Source organism: Anas platyrhynchos, chromosome 21, assembly GCF_047663525.1.
Source record: "Anas platyrhynchos isolate ZD024472 breed Pekin duck chromosome 21, IASCAAS_PekinDuck_T2T, whole genome shotgun sequence".
In the NCBI taxonomy this organism is placed as follows: Eukaryota; Metazoa; Chordata; class Aves; order Anseriformes; family Anatidae; genus Anas; species Anas platyrhynchos.
This window is the reverse complement of record NC_092607.1, coordinates 15,044,117-15,064,600: the sequence shown is the minus strand read 5'-3', so window position 1 is coordinate 15,064,600 and position 20,484 is coordinate 15,044,117. Positions and strand designations below refer to the sequence as shown.

The following is a 20,484-nucleotide window of genomic DNA, read 5'->3' as shown; positions in this document are numbered from 1 at the left end:
AACTTACCAGTCCAATGCATTTTTTTAATATGCTCCACACACTAAAATCACTCCTAGAAAACATTGGGGCAGGTAATGATGTCCTGTAATTGGAAAAAAGAACTGTCACCATAAGCCCCTTAAACAACAAGATATTTTAATGTACAGGGACTCAAGTACTTAACAAAGAAAGCAAAGCATTAACCCACAGCTGACACAGGACGCAGACAGGTGAAATCTGTGTTCTGTTCCAGAGAATAACCTCTTCCAACGGTGAGAACAGCAATGCCCCAAGAGATCATGAGCCAGCACGTACTCATTTCATGTTTATTAGGCAGTACTGTGTGCTTACCTGTGTCTCTTAATTCCATTTTCTTGAATCTCTGTCTCTCCGTTATGCTTTTCAGTCCTATTGCTTTGGTGCGGATCTAGATCGAGCATTTCTGTGACTTTATGATTTGCTTCTGAAAAGTCTCCCGAAGAATTGTCAGAATCAAAGCCTGTAGAAAAAACATAAAGTGGTAATTTCCTTAGGAACATTATTACGCTACAGAGTGCCACTCACATTTTACAACTCTCGCAGCGTAAGTACACTTATACCAGGTTATTTTATTTTAAAAAACATCAGAGTGAAGAACATTTATTAAGTGACCAAAGAGTATTTAGAGCTAAGCATTGCATTAGGATCAAGGATTCTCAACCATTTTTTCACATTGCTGAATCCCACAAGTTCTTCAGCAGCTCCTGATCAGATTAGCTGTATTGTCTCTTCTTCAGAGCTGCAGCGTGACTGCAATAATTTTGTTTAGTTATGTAGTTCTCCTTAAAGACTCAAAAAAAAAAAAAAATTACTTTGCCTACTCACTGCTAACAGCCAAGGAGCAATAAAGAGGAAAAAATATGCATTTCACAATCCAGCGGCAAACATCCAGACTACTTGAGCAACAGAAACATAGGATATCTAAACTTCTTTGTTTCCTACACCCAATTCCATCCACTTGGGTAGACAGCTACTAGAAACAGGCTTTTAACCCACTAAACCATTGTGAATGATGAGTCCTGCTTTCCTGGAAGTGGCTGAACATCTGCCTCCTGATGGGAAGCAGCAAGTTAACTCTTTGCTTTGGTTGCACGCGTGGCTTTTGCTTTAACTAGTTAACTGTCTTTATCTCAACCCATGAGTTCCCATGCTTTTCTTTCTGATTTTCTTCGTGATCCCACCCAGGGAGGGTGAGCAAGCAGCCCTGTGTACACTGAGAAACAAAAAGCTACTTTTTCTTTTAGGGATAAAAACAGTAACATCCAAAACTGGGAAAAAGAAGTACCACTGATACAATCCTATTTGGTAAACAGCAGTTATACAGGGTGATGTAATGTATTAAACCCTCTCCTACATTTTGATGTCACAAGCGTGTAATTATACAGCAATAACCCCACCTTAAAAGGTCGTAGTACTTAATTGGAAAGTATGATGGTTATAGATACTCAGGTTATGAAAATGAAGATTACCCTGAAACACCTGTCTTTAAAAAATAAAACAACATGCCTATCTTCAGCCAACCCACAACAAAACAATATTTATCATTTCAAAATGTCATTTCTAACCACATATTAGCTTTTTTGGAACCTGTTATGGTGCAAGGAGATGGAAAAGGCAAATTCTGTAGGCCATAAGGAAATAACTTTGACTGATGAAGCGGGGGAAAGACACAAGAGCTTTCCGGCACACATGCCCTCAGCCAGAAGGCTGATCAAGCGCACACAACATATGGAACTGCATCGCATTTAATGGGCATTTCAATTAGTTGAGAGCCCAGTGTTTAACTGTGCCTTCAATCTTCACTAACAGCTGGCTTGTCTGCTACAAGCCCAACCACAAAGTTTTAAAAGCTGTTCCTCACTGAAGCTCTATAATGATTCGGAATAAAACACTTTACTGAAATGCTTTGGTACAGTTTCAGTAACTTCCGAAAGTCTTTCTCCAACTGCTATTAAAGCCCTGAACTTGTAAAACCGAGCTTTAGCTTTAATACAGGCTAGTTTTTGTAGTGAAAGGCCACTAGGAGTGAAGAGAAAAGCTGGGATTTAAAAGTGGGAGAGGAAATCGCACAGAGAAATACAGTTTCAAAACTCAGCATAATCAAAAGCCCCAAGTTACATGCGGAAAGGGTCAAACAAAGCTTTTAAAAAGTCTTAGATTTTAAAGTCAGATATCTAAGCTGGTTGACAGCATTAATCTACTTCAAGAGCTTAAAGAAAAAGGACTTGCCAGTAACTCTAAGTTTCGTGGTCTTCTTCTTCCCCATCCTGCAAATGAAACAAGTCCCCTGAGCCTACGTTACATATCCACCTGGGAGGGAGCGCAGGCACAGCACTGAGTCACCGGCAGCCACACGACTGCCCCGCATGCATTCAGCAGCTTCCTCACATACTAATTAAGCGCTGTCACTCAAGACGGAAAGAGAATCAAAACAGCATAGTCCTGGGAGCCCTCAGACCTGAAAAGGGTATAAAGAGTACGAAGAGAAACATGCTGGAAGTGTACGTAGCAAGTAAAAGAAGTAACTTTTCCCCTGCCAGAAGTTGCCAGGGTTGGGTTTTGGTTTTCAACCCAAGCCATTGCCACCCGCAGCCGTGTCACGCTGCTTCCAACAGGAGGCAGGCTGCGCTTCCACAAGGCTCTCAGTACTTAAAAACTGGCAGAATCTGCTGATTCAATCCAAACATTGTGAAAATATATACGTTTGGCAGCAGGTACCTCACTTCTTGCTCCCCAAGAGAGAGTTTACAGCGAACAGGAGCCAAGCAGTAGGAAGCAGAAGGGCAACACGCTCACAGATGCTCCGGGCCAGATGAACCTCGCAGGCACACAACAGATTTCCCTGGAACTGCAGGTCATTTAAAAAAATGAAATGAAATTGTTAGCCAAACATTTTGCTGTTCTATTGCAATCCTTCCATAAAACACCTTGGCAGAGACAGATCTGGCAGAATTAATGAAAGATACAGGTCCGACCCGGCAGAAGCTGATGGCACACAGTCCGTAACAAGTTTGTAATGAGATTATCAATCCTGAAGTGACATAGGCCAGAGGCAAGCGATCAAAGCTGTGTGCTCCCTGTCTCGCAGAAGACTTCGAAGAATCTGAATTCCTCCAGGAACTGGATTCCTCCAGGCGGTTTGCCTGCTCCAGTCTCAGAGCATGCTGCCTCCCGAACCTGAGAAAAAGCAGACGCCGTGCTGCCAAGAACTAACTGACCTTACAGGTAACATTTTCAAGATTCCCACGGCAAGTACTCATTGCCGCAGTAAGATGCCACGTGTCCAGCTAATCGGCAACGACAATCACCTCTGAATGCGAGGAAACTTCACTACGGAAACTCTCTCCATCAGTCACAAACCTGACTCACCACCTGTACAACACGGCCCGTCCTGGACGTTTATGAGTGTGCTCATCACCCAGCCACCATGAGGGTGAGTCCCAGCCACGCAGCACGGAAATCCATCCCATGAGCGTGACTTCTGGCTGTGATGGGGACGGTGTCAGAGCAGGAAGCTTCCCAGCCTACGAGATGAAATCCATCACAACAGAAACCAGGTGTCTCCTTAGGAGAGGTTTACATTCTAGGAGTGGTTATCATCAAGGAATAACTAGAAGTTATTTTATAACTAGAAGAGTTGTGGCTTCCTCAAGGAGCCAATTCACATTTTAGAGAACACGCTACAAGGGCTGCTGCTCAGATTGCTGCAGAATTCTAAAGCACAACTTCCGATGGAGCTCCATTGCCCTCCTAAGCCTGGTTTGCTATTTATAGGGCAGAAACCACAGTATCCCAATCAATAAAAGCAGGGAACCTGTGGGAACACATTGCAACTCCCCCTGGGGAATGCAGCGCCCAGGATTCTGGGGGAGGAAGTGGAGAAGAGCACGGGGTACACACTGTTTTCGTCTCCACATGGAGGTGAGGCACAGCTGGAGAATGTGCTTGTTCCTGGTAGCCACGTCCCAGCCACAGACTTAGAGGAAAACAAGTACGCGTCTAGGACTGGCTTCTGCCCATCTACTGATCTGACTTAAATTATGGAGAACGTTCCTGGAAGGAACAGACTGAGGAGTCTGCCAATGGCATTTCATTTTTTTTTAAATCAGAATTTGCAACCCCAAATCCTGAGGTTCTCACTGTGGAACCCAAGCTTACCTTGACTCAGAAAGGACCTCAGTTATGAACTTGATCTCCTGGCTGAACTAGTCTACAGCTACTGTGTCCAGACCATCCAAAAACTAAAAGAATAGGCAGGCACAATCAGGACCCATTAGAGTCTAAAGAATCCAACACAGCGCTGCCTGAAAGGTACAGTCCACAGAATTAACAGCAGTAAAGAGTTGCTACAGGCACCAGCAGCTGGGAACACAAATGCAGGAAGACACAGTCAGAGCTGCTCTTAGCATCACACTTCTGTACGACTTGGACAAGACATAGCTACAAACAACTAGGTCTGGATTTCATTATGTTCATGCAAGTAATCCATCAAACTGTCAGTAATTTCTAAAGCATCTAGCTGGAGGAAGAGATTGAACACCTGTCTTTAAAGACAGTATCGAGGGAGGAAGAAGCTGCAACAAGCTTCTCCAAACTGAGCACTCCTGGTAAACCAAATACCTGTGGGGCATGCTCCAGGGCAACACAGACCAGGGAAAAAGTTCAACCTCGTTTAGTTCCTGGAGCAGCTGCTGCAGACCAACACCCTCCATCAGAAGAGGGCTGTGCTGAGAGCACATCAAGACATCTGATTTTCTTTTGCTTTGAAGCTTCTCTCCTCCCATGACATGTCACCTAGTAGAAGAACAAGCTGAGGACAGGACAAGGAGCGCTCTCAGAACTGACGTGTTACGTCTCACTCGTGAGCAGAGCCAGCAGAGACTGCAAGGCACAAGAACAGCTCTCACGTACAGCAGCACAGAAGTCATTACCTCCTTCAGCACTTGTAGGGCAAATCAGCCTGTTGGGGTTGAGGAAAGAGGGGAAAGATGAAAAAAGAGAAAATTCAACTGCTCAAACACTGAGGGCTGTGTGTTTCTGCAGCAAGAGGCAAAGGAACGCACCAACATCAAAACGGCAAGCCACAGAATCCAAGCTTAGATGCACATTTCTGTTCAGCTTTTCAAATTAAGTAATTTCTAGTTCATTCATGGCTATGGTCCCACCGTTTATTCCTCATAGGCCTCTTCAACCATGTCTAAGTCACAGCATCATCGAATGGCTCAGGTTGGAAGGGGCCTTACAGCTCACCCAGCTCCAACCCCTGACCACTGGCAGAGATGCCACCCACTAGATCAGGTCACCCAGGGCCTCACCTAACCTAAAGTCCACCTTACCCACTTGCATCTACATGCTACTTCCATTCCTTCAGCCTTCCCATTATTCTCTGTTCATTCCCTGGCTTTTACATTAAGGGCTCTACACTCACCACTGCCAGCATTTCTCATTTCACCGCTATTACAGGATTTCTAAGGAGACGAGTGGGAAAGTTATATTGTTCAGGATCTTTGAGAGGGCTTTTTTTTTTTATTAGAATACTTTAAGCATTTTGTTTCACAGCTAAAAACATGTAAAGCTCTTACGAATAACCATTTATTCTTATTAGTTCAAAGAAAAGTACTATTTGGTACACTGCTTCAGCGTGAGGCGATCACCGTTTGCTTTGCTAGTAGCAACAATGGATTGCAAAGACTTTGGGCTCCCTATCTTGAAAGCCACTTTCACAGCAATTTGTAGAAATGTAAAAACACATTTCTACTTCAATTCTTGGGAATAAGTTTTCTATTAAAATAAATAAATAAATTACACAACTGTAAAAATAATCTACAGAAGATGTTTCACCTTTCAAAGGGTCTTAAAAGCATTACTTCTCAAGCTGCTATAAAATTACCTGCATTTTACTGAAAATGAAAGCAAGACTCTGGCACTGAAGGACTATTGCAATGATAAAATAATGGCCAGCATTGAGCTTTAAGGAAAAAAAATTAAATCATTTCCAAGTCTGAGCCTGAACCTAAATTACAATTCTTCCTCTCTTCTTTTCAGAAGAGGGTGCTACAAGTTTCACCAAAAACATTTTTATTTTAACCTGTAATGGTAACCCACTACTAACACCTCACCACACACGGAGTGCAGCTCATGCCTTCCCCCCAGTACCTCTTTTTTTTGGTAGTGTGCCCATCACTCACCCGTAACGGCATCATAGAATTCTTCTTCACTATTCATTCTTCAGTGTGAAATCTCTGTACAGCCAGGCCAGCTTCCTCTAATGCATTGTTGAATCTGATTGAGAGATGAAGTATCTGTTCGCTGTTGAAGTCTTCTTTTGCAAATATCCAGCTGCTTTAGATGATCTATTTGACAAGACAGGAACAAAGAATTAGCAACGTCCACGCTTTTTGTACTCACAAGCACACACACACTTGAAAAATACTGATTTTCCTATTTCTTCCACAACAAAAGGAAGTGCACACGCCTGGATTCTTGCATTCGTGCTAAAGAGTCACTTCTGACACCAAAGTCATTCTGAAGACGATCGCTACCTACCACAAGAACAGATGTGCTACACCACGCTTGTTCTCTCTATATAAATAGATTTTATACTTTATTGGAAAATACACCTTATTTACTGCAAGTCACAGTTCAGGCAAGTCCAGCTAGAAGAGGAGAACAAAAGGAAGAAAAGGACAGCTGGCCAAACAAAAATTCTCCTCTTCAGCAAGAGGATAAACCTTACCGCATCCTTAGCAAAAAAGATGGGAACAAGAAAAAGACCCTTACATGCCCAAATCTCAGTGTTGCATAAAAACACAGGGCCTCATGCACATTATGCAACTGTTATCTAACCACAAGTGTAGAAGTTTTGTCAGGCTGCTGCTGTGATCTCTCAAAGGAACCACAAGAGGTTTTTCCCCTCGAGATGGAGAGCGTAAAGAAACACCAACTTTTGCTCAGCGAAGCCAAGCAGGCTGCAAATAACTTACAGATTGGTGAAGCATTCCAGCTCTACTTTACGGACAGACCGAATTAGATCTATTCCAGATGGCTGGCGGTGGTGTAACGCAAGCAGTTTTACTTCACCCACTTTTAGGCAAAGCAGACTCATCAACAAGCTGAGTTTCCACTCTCCCCGGTGCTCAGCAGGTACCAAGGACGAACCAAGCGCACGGTGGTGAGGAGCAGCACGGCTTGCTGCCGGGATCTCCTCCAAAACAACCTCAATACGTCAGTCACAATTTTTTATGACCCTTGACGATCCCACCGCTTTTGTGAGAGTAGCTTTTCCAGCGTAATTATAACTTGCACAACTCCATCCCAATTAAGAGGAACAAAGCCAGAAGTGCACTCTGCTCCTAGCAGAAGAGCTTGCCATGTTTCAAGCCAATTCCTCTTCTCTGTGAGAGACCAAATTACACGATTCCCCCTGTACTTCAAGGCTTTTCACCTTGCTGCCCAGAACAAAAGCTGTTTGAGTGCCTCACACACAGAGAGTTCTCCCAGCTCTCTGTTCAGGAGCAGGAGCAGCCTATTTCAGACCTCAGCTAAGTTAACGAACGCGGCATTTGCCTTAGAGCATTAGGTCTCCCAATGCCAGGTATCTCAGTTTCTCCTTAGGAACCACCTATTTTGCCCAGCACCGTAGGATTTTTCATCAATCTCTGCACCATAGTTACTATCTGAGCTCCCACACAATCTTCAGCAATTTCCCCCCTTTACAAATCCTCATCTCCACGAGGAGGAAACCTTCTGCACCTCCTGCAGCTGCCTCTCTTGACTGTTGCTACCACGCTGTTGCAATTGCTCTCAGCTGAACAAGTTTCCTTCCCTTTTCCCTGGGCTCCAGCCACAGCCCTTTAAACCTTCTTCAACTTTCTTGCCCACCAGCAACAGGTTTCTGATTTGGTTTTGTCGAAGTGCCTCATTCTTTCTCAGGAAGGATGCAACAGCTCAAAAGATGCACGCACCAGACAGGGATGGGTGCAGACTTCCAGCCAGGGCCATCAGCAAGTGCTCTGCCTGCAGAGGCAATGCAGCAGCAGCTTCACTTCGAGAAGATCCAGGGCGTTCGGGCTGCTGACAGAAGCAGAGAAAGGGAGAACTGAACTAATACCTGGTGCAAAAGCAGCAGCTGGCCCAGATCTCTGGGTGAACTGACCAGGATGCCATGCTCCTGCATTCAGCTGAGAATGGGGGGAGAAAAGGGAATCCTAGGAAGCTACTGCTTTCAGCTGCCCACAAATACCGCATCCTGCCAGCTCAACAGCAGCCAGCAGCGCCAGAAAGCTGGCCCAGCACAACACACAGCACACAAATTCCCTGATTTCCTCTATGCTTTCCCATCTCCAAACACAAGAAAAGTGCAGTGAAAGACTTGAGAACGAGAAGGAGGAGTGATGCCACGTTCTCCTTGTGATACAGACCTCACGACTCACCCTACAAGGACTGTTACTGAGCACAAAACTTTGCCGTATCCCTGGAAGTTGCATACAAGCAGTGATCTACTCCCTAAAAAAACAAATATTCATGGATGTCACTTTAAATAATCGCCACAAATTCTTTTAAAGCATTAGGAGCATTTCAAAAAGGATAAAGCAATGTTTTTTGCATCGGAGCTGCTCTAGGAATAACTTAACGCTCCTATCACTGCTTTTAAATTTGGTTCTTTTATTTAGCAGAGATTACCATGAATTTGCATGCATCTGAACACACAATGATACCAGCATTTGGCTTTCATGAGCCAAAAAGCTAGGATTAAGTCCCTTTCTCTTTCTAAAAGCAACAGCAAAAAGTTACTTTCGACCAGGCTGAAATGCCCAAAGACAAAAACATCCTGTTTGCTTCAGATTCAGTGCTTGTAATCTGTATTTCCTCCCCCGTGCCCATCATGTTCTGAAAAGATTTCACTTCCACGCTAGCAATTGTAGCTAACAGCTCTTCTCAAAGCCGCCACAGAGCCCTTCGAGGAAGGGTGCACAACTCCCACGTCAGACAGACCTCGGGGGCTCAGGACTGATTCCCAGCCCAGAAAGCCTTTTCTGAAGCACAGACACCAGGTTCTGCTCACTCCTCGCCCTGCAGCACGGATGAAACACAAAGCACACGCCGGTGTTTTCTCCGCATTCCCGATGATCACTGTGTGGGACATAAAAACAAAACGGTTTTCCACGTAGGGCTTCCTTCCCACTCGTTCATTGGAAATTAAGGATGCAGAGAGAGGCAGCCCAGCCGTACGTGCCTGCTGATGGCAGGTGGAAATCAGCTCGCTGGGTTTCCGTGTAACAGCCAGTGCCAAAAGGCTGTGCCCGAGTAGGAGGCCCTGACACCCAGAACGGTGCTTTGGGCTGGGGATTATGCTCTGGCTGTCTTGCCACATTTATGCCTAAAGACAGGCTGCACATAAATCACTTTACAAATAACACAAAAAAGCTGCGAGTAAAGGCATTTAGCAGCACTGGAAATTGGAGATTTAATGATGACAACACACTCCTGACCACAAGCAGCACAGGCTGCGTGGCTCACAAGATAAATGACAAAGCTCATCTATTTTCTCCTATTTAAGGCTACAGGTTGGTAAATGCTAATTTGATTTATTACGGGTCGTGTGTGCATGCATATAAAGTGCCACATTTACTTTTATTTTTCTAATAGATTGATTTCCCTACAGGAGAGATGCTATTTTGAAGGTCAAACTCGAAGAGACTACAGCTACACTACAAGAACAGATTAAAAAAGCCTAATGCCCATCGCAACAACTTCGTAATTGCTTGGTGAATCTGTACTGCAGGCTGTAGCAGCCTGTATTTTGCTCTGAGAAATTCACTATACAAGGTTATTAAGAATATTCAGAAAACAATTTTACTCAAAATCTATATATAAAGTGGGTGCAAAGCAATTAAGAGAAGACAACAAAGTTTAACATAATCTACTCAAGCAAGCCTTGAACAAGCAGCTTGGGCAGAAGCTGCTTTTCCTGATCATTTTGCTGATTTGCATGGCACTGACTGCAATATGCAAAACCAGCCTAGCAAGAGTTAAGCCACGCATTGCATGTGGAGGCCAGAACTTGGAACATCTTCTGGCTATCTTCAAATCAAAGGACTACCACTTTGGGTCCCCTGACAGGAGCTTCACGCCTCACTGATGTTGTAAAGCCATCCACAAACAGGTTCAGCAAGACCCGATGCTCTCTGATAACACAATCTGAAACGTGAATGCCAGTGCTGAAGTAAGAATTCCTTGCTGGTCCCAGGCAAGTAGCCCTGAAAGGCAAGGGGCTGCCATACAGCTGCCTACCAGTCACCCGGGCACGAGCTCTGGTTTGCTCCTTCATTACCCAAAGGTGTCATCAGTGCTGCAAAACCAGTCATCAAAACCAAGTTATTTCATTAAACGCCTTTCAACTCTCACAATTTATTAGGGAAGCTTTGCACGTTGCTGTTTGCCCCATGACCAGGGCCAGGCCTTTTCATTAAGGACGTGAGGATGCTCTGCAGGGGCACGGCAGTGCTCCCTTTGGGATCCACGTGCAATAAGCATGTGCGAAAGCCCCGAGGGACACACGCAGGGTAAGGCACAAGCAGAGGGTGGCCAAAATAAGAGCTAACACTCATCCGGTTTTTAACAGGTAGTTAAAAAAAAAACAAAAAAAAAACTCCTTCAAGTGCAAACTCCTTGCAAGAAGAGGTGGAAAATGCTCATCACCTGGGATGGTGCACAAGGAGCGCATCCTAAGAGCCAAGAGATGGACTGGGCAGACCAGGAGCAGGGCCCTGCTCTCTCCTGAGGAAAAGCATTATAAAAGGCAGCGAGCTGCCCAGCAGCCCGTTTGCCTTTCTCTCAGGGAGGGAAATAAGAATGCAGGTACAGCAGAGATGGAGAAGCATGCAGCTGCATTAAACCCTGCAGAAACGGGAGCCGATTCCTGCAGCAGCCTGTCCCACACCTTGCAACCCCTACAGAGAGGAGGGGATTCCCCAGATCACTTGCTGCTTTCCAGAAGCACATCCAGCAGGACAACTGGAACCGACGGCTGTCCCCAGACACACATGGCACACCAACGGTCACAACAGGCACCACAGCACACCCCAGATTGCTGCTCTTGGGGAAGGCGTGCTTCTCTCCAGGCGAGAACTCTCACGTGCATTTACTATAAAAACCAGGACAGCAAGGCACAAGACTTTGTAAGTCACCTTAGAAAGCACCTCATGTGCTCAGGACACTCAGTGACACACATCCAAGTGCCGGTAGGAGAGCAGATGCAGACACTTGTTTCTGAGACTGGTCCATTCCCTGGAACCAAAGGTGCGGGGATGCTCTCAGCAGCTGCACGCTCCAACACTAGGAGCTGGCTGAGGCTGCAAATATTACCTGCAAAGGCTGTCTAGAGCATCGTCGCATTTGCTTACAGCACTACCGAGTGCTACAAGTTGAAGTTTACTATGCCTTTTACCTAGCCAGGTTTGGTAACTCCTGAAGTTTGTCACTAAGTATGCTTGCTCCTTCTCAAATTCCATTCTTCAACAGAAAAAAAGAAAGAAAAAAAAAAAAAAAGAAAACCAAACAGAAAATTTTATGTCTGTCTTGCTAAGATTCTGGATCCTGACCACTTATACACCAATTTGAAAAGAAACAACACCAAGCCTTGTCCAAAAATAAACCCCTAAGAGCCAAACATGCAATTACCATGCTTTAGCTGATCTAACATAACGAGTTACTCCATACTAACTTGTTCTTCTACGTTAATCACCAACAAAGACCCAGCTGGTTAACCAAAAGCTGTCACTCCTCCTTGAAGCAGTGTTTCCACGCTGCAGGAAGGGGAGCTTTCACAGCTGGAGCAGCTTGTTGCCCTGGAATGCAGCTCAGCAGGAGCTGCTTTGAGGTCCAGCTGACAACTACACCTGCTCTGTTTCAGTCCTCCAGACCTGAAGCTGAAGTTCTATACCACGCTGCCATCCTGGGAAGCAAACACTGTACTGACACCGTCCTGCCACCTTCACGAGGCCTGGGTTTTCGCTCTTAAAGCGCACGTTCTGCCCTGTGAGAAATAAATAAAGCACACGGACACGTTCATCGTACAGCCAGCGACTACAGAAACAGCATCTATTTGTCATATGGAGGAGCACTGGAGTAAAAGCACACACGGGAACAGCAAGCACTTGCGCACATAACCAGGCGCTCGCCAGCATAAGCAGGTAGGGTGTTAGAAGTTCAGTCCGCTGGAATTAACGTGCCACCAAAGAATTAATGAACCAGCACATTCATTAGGTTTTTCACATGCCTGGCAAGGTTCTGCTGGATGTGCACTTCCAGAGCAAATTTTAAAACAAGTTGAGTTGGTTAACTTGAAAGGAAAATACTTGCAAGCAAGAAAAAAGTTATAAAACACACACCAAAAAAAAAAAAAAAAAAAAAAAGGAAAATCAAGCGAGGTTTTCATCACACACAAAAAGAGAATTTTCTTTCCAGTCTCATATGGTAAAAATGCTACACAGATATTGCCAGCAGGGAGGCAGAGCAGGGGCAAATCCCACGAGCTCTGAAAGGACACTCAGTTTTCAGATTTTTGCTTTTCTTTAATGGGTCAAAAGGGCACAGGCTCAGTTCAGTGGAAACAGCTTGGTCAGAATTCAAAATTAGCTCGGTACAAAGGAAAAATAACTCCGTGGCCTGCTTAATCCACCCGACAGCGAACGTTAATAAAAAATAACATTTCCATTAGTCTGATATCCTGCATCCAGGATACAGCTTCTGTCCAGAAACAACCTCCAGAAGAGCCAGGGGAAGATCAAATACATCCAGCCTTCACATCCACACTTGAAACAAAAACACAGAAACCACCAGACAGCAGCCCTAAAACACTGGTGAATAAGAGCCAACCCCACCTTTTCTCAAGTTGCCAGCTGAAATGAAGCATAGCTGTAGTACTTCAAGGGACAGAAATAAACAGCTTGAACTAGAAGATAAATATTAATGTGGTTTTGCTTCTTCTGTATCTCCTGAAAGCATCAGACTGCAGTGTTTCATCTCTGAATGAAAGCTTCAGCAAGGATGAATCTTAATTGACTCACGAAATTAGGTTACCGACAACAGTGGATCTAAAACATCTATAAAAATTTGCCAAGAAGTCATTTTAATTGGCAATTTAGATGCCTGCTGTAATTATGCACTTGAAATCTCTTCACCCAGTGAACAGCTCCACAGATGGCAGAATCCAGAAGAGGATTTTATTTACCAAGTCGGAATTGTTTCTTACTCCAAAGTTCGAACGTAAAAGCATCTCCCACCAAGACACCTTGGCACGATGCAGCTCACCCAGCGCTTCCAGCAAGAGGAGGCAACCTCTCAAGCCTGGCAAACGGAGAGCACGGAGGGCTCGGGAAGAGATCGGCCGCAGGCCTGGCCCCCTGCCACTCCTCCAGGTCTTTGAAGGCTGCAGCTCTCCCTGCTGCAAGTGGTTTTGCACCACCTGGCTTTATTTTATTTTATTTCTGGTTTTTCCCCTGTTGTTTATTACGCTGGGGGGTGGGCGGCTGCATGGGGGCGAGCTGCCTGCCCACTGACCCCCTGCACAACCACAGCCGGCAGCTTACCTCAGCCTGCTCCTGTAGCAGCAAAGCGAACATCCCAAAATTCAGTGTTGGAGGCACGTGCCAAGCAGGTTTACGGCAGAGAGAATCGCATTTTGTTCTCTCAGGGCTATAGATTTTTGGTAATAGTTCACAAGGATCAGAGCCAACTGAAACGCCAGTGCTCTGCAGCTGAGGAAAGGCTGCAAAATTGGCTTCGTTCTGCATCAGAACCAGCACCAGTACCTGCCCTGCACACCCCCAGCACAGCCCTGCTGTCAGCAGCATTATTTATTGAGCACAAACGCTTGTAAAGATGAAACTGGACAGAGCAGACCCTAGCAGAAGAGTTAGCCACTGCGTTAGGAACCGACAGCTATCCCCAGCTCCACTCCAGCCAAAAACAGAAGTGCAGAACTGGTACCAAACCTAACAAAACAAACAGACCAAGGAAACATGATTCCAGCAGATCAGTATTTTCTGATGCAAAACACTGATTTTTCTGTAAATGCTCTGACTTTCAACACTGCATTAATATTTGAGACACTTGGGTGCAGTGTTCTTTGGAGTCTGTAGCCTTCTCTTGGAAACCAGGTCATTGTTCATGATGCTAAAATATCCTAAAATTCTTTTACCCGCCCTTCCCTACCCATGGTGCATAATGCTAGACTGGATGGTGACTGACACACCAGCTCATTTCTAGCCATGCTGTTAAAAAAAAGTAATTCAAAACTGTCTTGAAAAACTAGTTACTAGGCTCCTGCAGGATTTATCTTACTTGAAAGAGGGACAAGGTAGGAAGCAATCAGTAACTCCAAGCACAGAGGCCTTTTTGGTGTATCTATCTCTGTCAATAGATGGACAATCAACCATTTATGAACTAGTTATCTTTGAAGCAAAACTTACTTGGAAGGTAAAATTAAGTGTGCTTCAATATTTCTCATCATATTGTGACCACCCCTGTAAAGTGATCCTTGGAATGTAAGGATACGAAGGCAGTTCTGGCATTTAAGATCACCAGAGAAAAGAAAAGCCCGTTCCAGTTCAGTTTATAGGTTTTCCTACTCAAGGGTGCTTTTTAAGCTTTGTCTCCACAGACCCATTCTCTCCGAGCAGGCACAGTCTTGCATTTATTCTCTGCGAGGTACTGGGCTACTTCTCTACTTACAAATCATGTTCAGGAGCCTGTGAAAAATTCGGATAGTGATCATACTGTAAATAAAGCAGGACCGCACAGCTGACTAACCGAGTGCAAAGCCCCACAATGTAAGCAGCTGTATTTTAATGCCTACCAACAGCTCCTCACACAAATTCTGCAGCACCAGCTCATACAAACAGCGCACAGAAACATTCCTGTGAAGCTGGCAGGCCGTTTCTTAAAGAGTTTTAAGATTATACCAGAAATTCACAAGTTTTAGAAAGTAAAGGGATTACTTTTATAACTTTCAAGGGTTGTGATTGCTTTGTTTTTTTAAAAAAAAGCAAAAATTTGACTTCATGACCCAGCATATTCACCTCTGTTTGTTGCTCAGTTTTAATAAAAATTCCACCTAATTGTCTCCTTAGTAGCCTTAATCCTCTTTGATAATAAGTTTGTACAGCACCATGTTTAAAGCCATGTATATAAGGCCATGTGTATAAAGTTATTTGCATCTTTGTATATAGACAGCATTTTTCTTTTATTATTAAACCACAAGGTCCACTAGCTTTCCTGCTGTTCTGCAAAGCCTGGACAGAACACACCCTGGCAGAAGAGCACAGCTTCTTCCCCGAGTTCAGCTGTCCCACAACCAACCACGCTCGGTGAGCTAGCTCCTCAGCAGCCTCACAACATGCAAGATTTTTAATTGGGGGTTACTGAAGGGATCCTTGCTTCCACTTGCTCGCTCACTGTAGGGAACAAAGCCTGCGCTGGCCTCTGCCACCTACGTGCCCCTTGCTGGGTAGGTCTGAGGCGAGTGACACGAAGCACAGAGACACGGCGGGGTTCACACGCCTCCCGTCGTCAGACTTTCATAGAATAATTAGTTTTGAACTATGACGAGAAGCAAAATACAATGAGCTGTGGTACCGGCTTCTTTTGGGAGCCCTAAAAACTGACCTAGAAGAGTGAAAGCAATGGTAGTGAAAATACAGCCAAGTTACCAGTTCATGAACGCGCACTTCTAGACTGTGCCATGAGCATGGAAACTCCTCAAAGGTTCACCCCATCCCCATGGCCCCAACCTCACCCCATCCACATCTGAACACCAGAGCAAAGGAACCGAACCCAAACAGGAATCCCACAGCTCAAGGATTCCACTAAACCAATGCTAAGCAAGCATGTTACAAATCCAACAGTTTGAGACTTTCAAGCCAAGAGGGACAAGATTAAAAGGCCCACCCAGACGTATTCCTGCAGCTGCAGGAACAATTCACCTCTTGTGCCTGCTCCCGACAGATTATAAACGATCACGGGAGGAAAACACTGCCCAGCCTACTGCATTTCCTGAAGGGAGGGCAGTTGTAACTCACTGAAATCTGTCTGAATCGATTACGTGCATAACAACGTACACCGAAATAACCTAAGGCTCCATCTAGACAAGGAAATGAATTTCCAACCGTATAAAAAAAAGCAAATTTAAGGAAGCTGGGTCTATTCTTGTACCCTACTGATCCTGAAAATTAAGCCATTATCTTTGTGCACTGAATCTACAACATGTTTTTGAGGAGCATAACTGAAAGCAATGATCAGCCACATTTGACACATCCTAATTGCTTGCTGCTTTCACGCAACGAGGCTCTGAGCCTACAAAGTAAATAATTACATCATCATCTGCTCTTCTCACAGTAAGCTGTTAAGAATTAGAGGTCTGAGATCCTGTATTTTTTAATTCCAAATTCCTTAGTGGCCTCTTAAAAACAAAAACCACATAAATGAATCAATACAATATATAACCTTCCTTTTTTTTTGCCACAGGAAGCCTATCAAAGCCCTGCATCTTCTTAAGCAGGAGATAAAAAGTGACCAACTTTCTCAGGGCTGCCACTTCCCGATTTATTTCGCCTGGTGACGATGCCCCTGTGACCAGTTGTACATTCAAACTCAGTGAAAACATTCGAGGTGAGCACTCCGTATTTAACACATTCTCTCTGCATGCCTGATGTTGTGCATTGCTTTCAAAAACACTGAGAGAAACCATTTCAGGTATTTCACAGAAAACAGACAGACCAGTAAGCACAACAGTGTCAAGGACAGATGTTTCTTTTCAGGTATCTCTGTGGCTCAGGTGACAGCACTGACGCTCAGCAAATGACTGCAAAAAAAAGCCAGCTGGTAAATGAGGTCCTAGCCATCGAGCAGCATGATGCAACATTGCACTGCTCCAGACCGAGTTACTTCAGATGCCAGAGGTAATGAATTATCTGCCGAAAAACAATCAGCGGACTTGCAAGCGAATCCTGCATTCAAACAAAAAAAATCATCTGGCTGGCACTACAAATAGCTATGTAAAGACGCAGCCTTATCAAAGCGAAAAAGCCTGCCTGGGATGTTTTCCAGCCAGCACTAACCTCGCACAGAGCTGAGCTTTTCGCCGTTGTTCTAGGTCAGCATGTGTGACATTCACACAGTCGGATTCACAAGAAGAAAGGCTGGAAGAATTAACAGCTCCAGCCGGACGACCCGGCAGCTGGAGCAAGAGCGCAGCACAGAAAGCAGTCCCAGTTTTAAAACTGGTTTAAAGAAACCACCCAAACCTTAAAAGGACCCCCCGGGACCACAGTTCCCAAACCAGCTCCATTTGCACGCATGTTGGCAAACAAACAGCTCCCTGCACCACGCTCAATTTTCCTTTTTCAGGATCACATCAAGGGAAGCCTTTAACCTGTCCAGCCTTCAACTACTTCCAGGCAGGGTTTGTTATTGAATCATTTTCTCTCTTGAACTTTTGTCTCCTGTTTACAGCGTTACATTGGCGTGGCTGAAGAGCTCATTTTGGAAGAAGCAGCCTATTTATTCCTGGACAGCAGATGTCACGTCAGGGAGAGCTCAAAGGAAACACCGAGACAAGTTCATTACGAGGTACTGCTGTCGGTTCAGGAAAGCAACACCAAGAATCACTCCTGATCTTAACCCAGATTGCCCTCAGCTCTGTCATGTGGTCAGAAATCTGTATGACTTGACAAGTATTTTAAAGAAAAGCTATGTTTACAGAAACTGAAAACCTAGGGGATTACTCAGGGATAAGTCTCTGCTTGGAATTTCTTGCCTCTGTGCTAGTTTAGCCAGTTCTCCTACTTCCATCCCACGGCTTTACGCTTGGAAGTTACCCAAGTCACTGCTTCCAGAAATCACCCTGAGGTTTTAGAAGTCCCAGAGCACGCTGGCATGAAGTCTGTAAGACGATACAGATGTGGTTGCCCCCAGTAACAACAAGAACGTGGGGTTACCGAACTCTGGAAGGCTAAGCTGGAATTAAACAAATTTAATTCTTCTCGCATGCGTATGTTTGCGAAAAGGAAATGTTATGAGATGAGTAGTGCACTAACGCTAACCCAGGCTGCAGATCCCTGTCTCTTTTTGAAAGTTTAAGCGAAGGCCGTGTATTTTAATCAAGAAAATTCACAGCAAACAAAACTACTACCTGCCTGCACTGAGCGTGCTTTGGCCAAATACTTCTAAAGGGAAATGCTAGACTAGAGCAGCCAGAAAACAGACAGTGAATTTTAGCACATATCCGAAATTCTGTCCTGCAAGTGCTGCAGAGCGATGAGCGCTTCTGAAAGGAGCCCTGAGTCTAAACAGATAGCACAAGCATCATTAATATCCAAATTAAGTAAGTGGCAACATAACTTGTACCTTTGTAACCATGCAGAAGTTCTGGTGGCATGTTATTTAAACAAAAGCCTTTTTTCCTGCTGTTTTTCCCATCTTGCTCGCCTCCCTTTGAGGAGATCTGGAAGAGAAACATCGAGGACGTGACTGCAGAGCGACAACCAGGCTCCTGCAAGCCCCCACAGCTCCAGCCTTCAGCCGGGGCCTCAGGGGCCCCTCGAGGCTCCCACATCACGCTGAAGCTGAGCTCAGCGCGTTCACCTCGGGGGCCGGGGCTCAGACTGCTTCCCGCAGCCACCCGGCTCCAAAGGCAGCCAGGAGAAGGGGAGAAGAAGGAAAGATAAGAAGCAATTTGCCACAGCACGGCGGAGCTCCAGTGCCTCGCAGCCTGTGCTGCACGCAGAAAGGCCTGAGCCCTGTCCCTGTCCTGGGCCCTGCTGTGGTCTTGGTCCCTGTCCCCTGTCCCCTGTCCTGGCCCTTGTCCTTGTCGCCGTTCCCATCCCATCCCTGTCCCTATCCCTATCCCTGTCCCTGTCCCCATTCCCATCCCTGTCCTTGGCCCCACTCTCACCCTGTCCCTGTCCTGTGCCCTGTCCCCATCCCTCTGTCCCCATCCCTGACCCCATTCCCATCCCTGTCCCTACCCCGATCCCTGTGCCTGTCCCCATTCCCGTCCCTGGCCGGCTCCCTGCCTCTGTCCCTCTCCCTGTCCCCATCCCATCCCCGTCCCCCTCAGGCTCTGCCCCCGTCCTGCTGAGGCCCCGGCCCGGCCCACCCGGCCCCACGTAGCCCCGGGATGCTGCTGGGGCCGTGCTGTCGGGACGAGCCCCCCACAGCTCCCCCCAACCCCCCTCAGTCCCCTCAGCCCCGTCCCGGCCCCGCCATTACCTGGCCCTGGCCCTGGCCCCGCCGCCGCCGCAGCCCCCCCGCCCCGCCCCGCTGACACCCAGGCGGAAGTGCGGCCCTAGCGACAGCGGAGCGACGTGCCCCTCCGCCAATCGCAAAGCGAGGCCTCGCCCCGCCGCCGCGAGGACGGACCAATCGTTTCCCTCGCCCTCTCGCCAGGGGGCGGGGTTAATGCTAATGAGGCGGAGAGCTCCGCCGTCGCGAGGGCTGCACGGCCGCGGGGGTGGGTGCTGGCCAATGGGGCGGGGAGGGGGGCGGGGATATGCAGATGAGGGTGGGTACCGTGAGCCCCCGCGGCGCTGAGGGGGGCATTCGGAGCATTTATGGGGGGAACGGGGACGTTTTCACTGCACAGACGAGCACGGAGGCGTTGTACCAAGTGTGGGCGAGTGTGTTCTGTGGGGTGGATGCACTGGTATCGTGTCTGTGGGGAGAGATCAAATCACCATAACTTAAGTAGCATAAAGCCACCTTCTGATTGATGGGCGGGGAAAACAGAAGTTTCTTTAGTCCATTAGAAACCTTTTTGTGGGTGCTCTGTCAGGGGGTGTTCTCCTCAGGGCTGTGCGTGTTCTGGTGTTAATTCACGTTTTACATCAGGGTTTGCCTATAGAATCCAAACTATCCTACAGAATTCAGATTTACCGGGTTTTATGTGATAAATTCTGTTTAGTTTTAGGGTACAGCGCATTACCCACAGGCCTCAGTGCCCAGGCCTTTCCTTCGCCCTCTGTGGCCTCAGAGCACATTAACGGTGCCTGGAGAGCCCAGCGAAATGCTCGGGCTCAGGACTCGGAGCTGTGTCACCAGGAGAGCAGCCAGCAGGTGCCTTCGTTTCTCTCCCCTGAACTCGCACCTGTCCGTACAAAGCCACTAACTCGAGGCAGGTTTGTAATCGCCCCCCTCGCTTCAGAGGCAGACTAAAGCAGTTGACGTTGTTTGTAAATGTTGATGCAAGTATCAAAACTCTGAGTCAGGAGCTTGAAATGAATTTGATTCATAACATTTCTCTTAGATAACACCTATTCTGCTCTTTTTATTTGCCTTCTCCTTTCTGAATCTGCAAGGAGCTTTGCCTTCACATGTGCTTAAATGTCTTTCATGATCAAAGAGACTCAAAACTCTCATCCTCCCAAATGTCTCCCGCCCTCCCTCTTCATACTTGAAAGCTAACA

The 20,484-nt window shown here is 46.2% G+C and overlaps 1 protein-coding gene across 5 annotated transcripts in view; it reads right to left on the bottom strand.

The window, feature by feature from the left end:
- The window catches only part of OSBPL2 (oxysterol binding protein like 2), a 35,715-nt gene extending 16,302 nt beyond the window's left edge, over positions 1 to 19,413 (bottom strand). The window contains exons 1-6 of one of the 5 annotated variants that reach the window (XM_072026572.1): positions 19,292 to 19,413; positions 18,428 to 18,524; positions 7,984 to 8,092; positions 6,208 to 6,372; positions 332 to 479; positions 8 to 83 (exon numbers count right to left, since the gene is read on the bottom strand). In XM_072026572.1, the coding sequence (XP_071882673.1) occupies positions 8 to 83; positions 332 to 479; positions 6,208 to 6,244 (261 nt within the window). In that variant the 5' untranslated portion in view covers positions 6,245 to 6,372; positions 7,984 to 8,092; positions 18,428 to 18,524; positions 19,292 to 19,413. Of the gene's footprint in view, positions 1 to 7; positions 84 to 331; positions 480 to 2,248; positions 2,388 to 2,737; positions 2,868 to 6,207; positions 6,373 to 7,983; positions 8,093 to 18,427; positions 18,525 to 19,291 lie in introns of those variants that run through there. The other 4 variants (XM_072026573.1, XM_072026575.1, XM_027473165.3 and 1 more) reach the window with 4 other exon arrangements.
- Positions 19,414 to 20,484: the final 1,071 nt, after the last annotated feature.